General features: G+C 39.2%; 1 protein-coding gene across 1 annotated transcript; it reads left to right on the top strand.

Moving 5' to 3' along the window:
- The first annotated feature begins 216 nt into the window (after nt 1–216).
- On the top strand, nt 217–6421 carry pex19 (peroxisomal biogenesis factor 19). The gene is made up of 8 exons (XM_008434008.1): nt 217–333; nt 1881–1969; nt 2352–2514; nt 3545–3630; nt 3706–3879; nt 3963–4133; nt 4697–4741; nt 5120–6421. Exons 1-8 carry the CDS (start codon nt 270–272, stop codon nt 5204–5206), a joined length of 879 nt encoding a protein of 292 aa, XP_008432230.1. The 5' UTR covers nt 217–269; the 3' UTR covers nt 5207–6421.
- The last annotated feature ends 284 nt before the right edge of the window (nt 6422–6705 follow it).

Raw genomic sequence — 6705 nt, 5'->3', positions numbered from 1 at the left:
AAAATACACGGTCCAAAATAAAACGATTTGTATTAACTGGCAACCACAGCAAAATATAGTGTATCTGTCTCTAAACAATTTTTTTTTATAATTTTAGTACTCTGGTTCTGGGGGCCGGTTGGCTAGCAAACCTCTAGGTGGTGCTGCCAGATGTAACGAGTGAGCAACTGAACGGCTACGTCAGAGGTTATGTTGTGACGTTGCAGTTCTCGGGACGGTTCGGAAGCATTCGGAAGAGTTCGCCGGTTGCGTGAGGGCTGTTGAACATCATGGCGTCAGGAGCAGGAGATCCGTCAGGCGGACACGATGCAGAATTGGACGAATTACTGGACAGTGAGTGTTGACAGGAGGCTTGTCCAGACGGACTGTCTTCCCTGGGATGTTAAACCGCCTGTAAAGCACAACTGGGACCCGTGATTTGTTTTTGTGTCCGTGTCAGGGGTTCAGGTGGTCGGAGAGGTCTGATGAGCTAACATATGACCGCTGACAGTTGGAGCAGCCTTTAGTGGCCTTCAAACTGCTTTTAAAGTGGAAAAAACTTTCCTTTATATACTTAAACTCCGAAACCAGTTGGCAGCTTTGGTTGTTTAACGTAAAAAAGCCGGCCTTTAGTTACTCTGAGTATGTACTTTTACTGTGTACTAACCTTTTGTCTGGTGTGTTTGCCATAACTTGATTGCATTATGTGTAATTTTTTTTTAACTCACGTACATTTTAGGAGGCAGCGGGCTTTGAACATTGATTGCTAAAAAGTCTGCCAGGACTACTGCAAACAAATTATACGTATTTTAATCTTTAATTTGTTGTTATCCGATTGTTTAATGCAATTTTAATATGCAACGATCTAATTTGCAACTGTGAAAGAGAGACATGCACGCACGAAGCACACACACACACACACACACACACACACACACACACACACACACACACACACACACACATATTGTATATTTAATGTTGCATCACCGTGGTTTTAGTTTAGAAATATGTTGTTGCATTAATTAATTATTAGTTAATTAATTATTATGCCTTCCCTGCAGATCCATACTGGTATTGTTTTATTATTGAAAGAGTAACCCTAACCAAAAATAATTACTCGGATATTTTAGAGTCATTAAACTCGTACGTTTTCTAGAACCCCACCCCAGCCCCCAAAAAAGCTGATTTCACAAAGTAAAATGATCTATTTCTCAATAGCTACTACTGGAATCATAAATCAAGGCATTTGAGGAAATGTCTTAATTTTTGCATCAGTTTTATCATCTGTTTATTGGTTTTTACCTGGAATCATAATCATACAGATTTTTTGAATCGTTTACCTGTAAGTTTGTTCACTCTTTGAGGGTAATGTGCCGGATGCAGCAGCAGCTTCCGACATTTGAGCCAAATAATCAGTGTTATATGAAGGACTTTATATAATAATATTTTAACAGCTAGATAGCCTGTGTTGAACTGAATCAGTTGGTTAGTGTTGGGTGGTGCAGATGTTAGAGCTGGTGCTTTGCAGAAACCCAGACTTGGGTTCAAATCCCAGAATTTGCATATTCTTCTCATGCTTCCGGGTAATTTTTTTCTTCCACAGAACAACATGATCAGAAAATTACTTATCAGTTACTTACGTCTTTGTAAACATCCCTAATAACCCGACTTTTCAAATAAACCCCAACAATATGATTGGTTATTTTAAACAGCAAGTCAGTTACCATATTATTATATTTCTCTAGCAACATATGGACATTTATTTATGGAATTGTTTAAAGTTTTGTTTATATCCTGAGATGTCTTCTCTGTCATCTCTTCTAATTCCTAAAAATAAATATATAACCATTAGATTTGAGACCAGCTTAGTCTGACCTGATGTTATTTTGCCTCTTCAGGTGCGTTGGATGATTTTGATAAAGCAGCTGCAGCTTCAGCACCGGAACCTGCAGCTGCTTCACCTTCTGCCAGCAGCGGGGCAGAAAAGGTTTGTTTTAACTTCTTAATGCTCACTTTTCTCCAGCAGGTTGATTTCTCCTCCTGCTAATGAGAAACTATGCTCAAGCTGCTACTGTGAGAAGTTTTTTTCCCTTTTGGATCCCTTACAAGGGAACTATTTTACTTTTAAAATGAGGAATTTAAAGAGAATTTTAATTCTCAATCTATTTCTTACCTTCTGCAGAATATTTTTTACTTTATTACGGGTTTTTAACATTTGACAGTTTATTTGACAAAACATTTTTGCAGTTCTTTAAAGTCTTAAACACTGATTTTAAACTAATGTGAAAAGGTTAAAGTTTCTCACCTGCAGTGTAAATGCAGGTAAAAATAACCTGTATGTTTATTTAAATGTTTCCTTTTTTATTCAGCCCCCTCTATTAGAGGACAGCAAACTTTTCGAGACCCTGTTTGAGGGGGACATGGCGGCCCAGGCCAAGGAGGAGTTTGAGAAGGCCATGTCCGAGCTCGCCCAGGAGGAATCAGAACTCCTGCAGCACTTCCACAAACTCTCAGAGGCTGCAGGAAAAGTTGGTAAGCGCTCTCTGAACAGAGTTTATTTAGTTTCTTGGAACAGAGTTCATCTCATCTCTCTTGTGCGGACCATAACTCTTAATTCAACAATGATACAGAATTGACCTGCCAGAACAGATGGTTAATGGAGATAGTCTTTATATTTTATTAATTATGGCAAAATTATTGGAGATTAATTAAAACCTTGCTAGAATCTTAGGTGGAACCGAAGGTACTTTTGTTTTTGCATTCTCTTTATTTATAAATAGAACCAAAGATTTTTACTCAATTGCAGACTTCGATCCAGTGAAATCTGCTTTTAAATATTTTATTAGAAGTCATAAAAGTCTTTCTGGAGGCATAGTCGGACCAGGAGAGGCGGGATTGGTGATGTAATGCACTCCACTGACATAGATTTCTTTCATAATTTCAAAATTGTAATTTTCATCCGTTGTTTACGTCAGGATCTACAGTGTCTGGCTTCTTCTGGTCCAGAATTATGATGGATGTTACACCAAATAAAAGTCGACATGACCGTTCTGACTGCAGATATTTTGAAAACAATCAGATATGTATTCAATTTAGTACCACATATGGAAGTGGCACAGATCAGATTGTTTTTGGGTGACAAGATCAGAATTGGTTCAGACTGTTCTGATCCAAAAAATCTGATATGGGTCGTATTTATCTGCTGCCTGAATATGGTGAAGGTCTAAATCTAAATCCATCTGATAATCTGGATCTCCATCCAGTTTTACTGCACTTCAATGAGTTTTACAAAGAAGAAGAGGCAAAATTTCAGTCACTAGATGTGCAAAGCTGGTAGAGACAAACCCCAAAATGTTCTGCAAAGTATCAGAAGTACTGTTCACATTTTATGAATAAAAATCCCCTTCATGATTATGTACTACTTTGCATTTGTCTATCATATAAAATCCAAATAAAAAATACCTTGACATCGGGGTTGGAAGGTAACAAAATGTAAACCATCAACATTTTGACAAAGCTGCCTCTACTGGTCTCCATGGTTTGTTCTGTTTGTTCTCTCCAGGCACCGATACTGCCTCCCAGCAAGAGTTCACCTCCTGCCTTAAAGAAACTCTTCGTGGCCTGGCCAAGAATGCAGACAACCTGCAGGTGAGTGGAGTCAGAGAAAATAAATAACAGCTCTGGAAATAATCAGCAGTTTATAGGCAATGTGTTTTGTTTCAGTCGTCTGGTTTGGCTGGAGACGACCTGGTGAAAACTCTGGAGGGTTTGGGGCTTGAAGAAGGCGGCGACGGAGGCGGTGAAGATGGAAACATCCTCCCCATCATGCAGTCCATCATGCAGAATCTCCTCTCTAAAGACGTCCTCTATCCATCTCTCAAAGAGATCACCTCCAAGGTCTGCCTCATTTCTAACAAACGGATGAGGAAAATCTTCACCATGCTGCTCTGTATTGATGGTAGCTGTTGTTTCCTGAGCAGTATCCAGAGTGGCTGGAAACAAACAAGTCAACCCTCAGTGCTGAGGATCACCAGCGGTACCAGCAGCAGGCGAAGATCATGGGAGACATCTGTAAGCTCTTTGAGAACGAGGAAGAGGAGGCGGAGGATAAAGAGCGGACGTTCGAGAGCATCATGGATCTGATGCAAAAGGTGATGCAGCCGCTACTCATGTTACACATGCTAAAGAAACAAGCTGAAATTATAATTTACCAGCCTATTTATGTATTTGAAATGGTTAGATCTGTTGTTAGGGCTCAGTGTATCATAAGCCTGGCGGGTCCCCAGGCTTTACTTGGGCTTTGTTTGTTTATTATTCAGCGGAACCACTGCCTGTCTTTACCGGTCTACACGCTACAACTTCAGCAAATAAACAGACATGGATACAAGATCCAAACATTTTGGACATTTTAATTAGGATGAAACATTATATTCATTTTAATTGTATTTTTTTTATATACGAATGTTAAACACTATCATTGGTATTGTTAATAATCTCTCCCAATACCACATAATTACCCAGCGATATTTTCAAATTTCCAGTCAACTTTAATATTTAACTCAAAAACACGGCAGGCTGCTGGACTAGACATGTTTTCTAAAGAAACACATGCTAAGTGTCGGCTTTTTGGTTGAAAGAAGGTTGGTGAGATTGTTTCTTTTTCTGAATGTAGACAGTAATAATGAATGCTAATCATATTTATTTGATTTTACAGCTGCAGGATCTTGGCCAGCCACCTAAGGAGTTGGCAGGCGACACGGTAAGCTGGTTTACAGCATCTGTTTGTTCTGTGTGTAATAAATTTAACTCTCCTTAAAGGTTTCCTGAAGTGGATTAAAATTTTTCTTTCTTTCTTTCTTTCTTTCTTTTTTGTGCCATAACAGATGATCTAGGCAACAAAAAAAAACTTTTTGTCAAAGTGATTTATTTATTTATTTATTGTTTTTGCCAAAAAAGATAATTTAGGGGAAAAAAAATCACTTTTTGTCAAATAATGACTTGAGCCATTATTTTAGGAAGGTGGCAATATACATAAAAATAGCCAAAAATATGAACTTTGTGTTAGATCTTGTGATGAAAGGCGTCTTCGTCAGATGCATTTACTCATGAAAGGTTCCTGTTTCTGCTTCCTTTGCAGCCTCCCGGCTTTAACTTTGACATGGACGCCCTCAACCTGCCGGGAGTGGGCGGCGCCGGGGCAGCGGAGCAGTGCTCCGTCATGTGATGAGGTGGTGCGGCGGTACATCAAGATCTGAATCCAAACGGTTCCTCTGTGTGTGTTTCAGCAGCAGGGAGGACTTTAGAGAGTGAAACGTGGGTCAGGAAGAAGTGAGATCAGAACGCAGGTTCTGTTCATAGAAAGGTGTGGGTGTGTGTAAAAAGAACTGGAGGGAGAAACCCAAAAGAAAACCCAAACACTCTCTAACACCATCAAAGATATTTGTGATAGCTAGCGGTTGCAGAAACTCCTCCGCGATTAATTTGAACAGGATTTTCTGGAGAAGAATTGAGCTCAGCTGTTCTCCGTGTTGATTTTACTGACTGTTTAGCCTCGTGGTGAATTCTCTCCTGACAACTCGCAGGTTGGAATGGTGCCTTTTCACAAGCAGCTGGAGTTCAGTTTTTAGCTCTTCTGCTGCTTTTCTGCTGGCTAATTCAGTCATAGTTTTAATAACGAGATAACGATGTGGTAGTTTTGATCAACAAAATGTTTTTTTTTTTTGTTTAAAACTTTAAAATAATTAACCTGCAAGGATCTAAACAAGATCCATTCCGCTCCTGTTATCCCCATCCCCAGGTTTTGAGGTGAAGTGACGGACCCGATTCCTGAATGGCTTTGCTGTGATTACAGTGATCATTAGTGTTCAATTACTGTACTATGTGCTTCCTGTATGATTCCCGGTGTTTTTAAACATGCAGGAAAAAAGAACAAAACGACCACAGTTGGTTTTTAGAGCGATAATCACATGTAAGATGTCTTTCTAGAAAAGGTGAGAGGAGAAGCATCACATTGTGTCACATGAGGAGGGATAAATGTGTAACGTGTGCAGGTGGACTGTTCGGTAACGCATCAACGCCCTGATGTTAGCACTTTTTGGTTTGTTTATTCCAGCGACCCACTTTTCGTCAGCAACTCTGCCTCGTAGACAACACTTTTCCTTTTAACAATAGAGAGAGGTCTAGAAATAACACGGCCATCGGCCCATCTGTAACGGCACAATAAAGGGGTACTGTCAAAGGATTTAGCTATGCACTGAACAGACATCAGAGGTCCATCAGAAGCAGCTGAATGAGAAGCGGCTGCGGAGGTTTGGTCACATGGAGATGAAGCTAATCAGCTCTCAGGGCCGACCCGGCACCCTGAAAATAAACAAAATGCAACCTGTTATGACACTACTGTGTTTTGTAAATATAATAAACATTGATATGTGTATAGAAATGTGTTTTTAGTCTGTGTTTTTACTCAGTTGGTTTTCTTTTTATAAGAAGTTGTTGAAACAAAATTTGTATGTTAAATTTTTTTACTACTTCAGACTCAAAGCGGCCTTAAAAAAACATAAAAAGAAACATCTCCATATAAAACGTAAGACATAAATTTGACCATTTTTGAGAGTAAATAAAGACATAAAATGTTCAAAAAGTTTTCCAACATGCAACCACAATTTATCATTCGTATATGTTAGTTTCATTTGTGTCACAATTAAAGGCACGTTATGAAATCTT

The sequence above is a fragment of the Poecilia reticulata genome, linkage group LG17 (genome assembly GCF_000633615.1).
Source record: "Poecilia reticulata strain Guanapo linkage group LG17, Guppy_female_1.0+MT, whole genome shotgun sequence".
In the NCBI taxonomy this organism is placed as follows: Eukaryota; Metazoa; Chordata; class Actinopteri; order Cyprinodontiformes; family Poeciliidae; genus Poecilia; species Poecilia reticulata.
Note: the sequence above shows the minus strand (reverse complement) of the source record. Positions and strands in the feature narration are given on the sequence as shown.

Coding starts and splice junctions, on each gene's coding strand:
- pex19 (XM_008434008.1), top strand. CDS start 270: ATGGCGTCAGGAGCAGGAGATCCGTCAGGCGGACACGATGCAGAATTG. Junction 334..1,880: donor ATTGGACGAATTACTGGACA/GTGAGTGTTGAC, acceptor TTGCCTCTTCAG/GTGCGTTGGATGATTTTGAT. Junction 3,631..3,705: donor AGAATGCAGACAACCTGCAG/GTGAGTGGAGTC, acceptor GTTTTGTTTCAG/TCGTCTGGTTTGGCTGGAGA.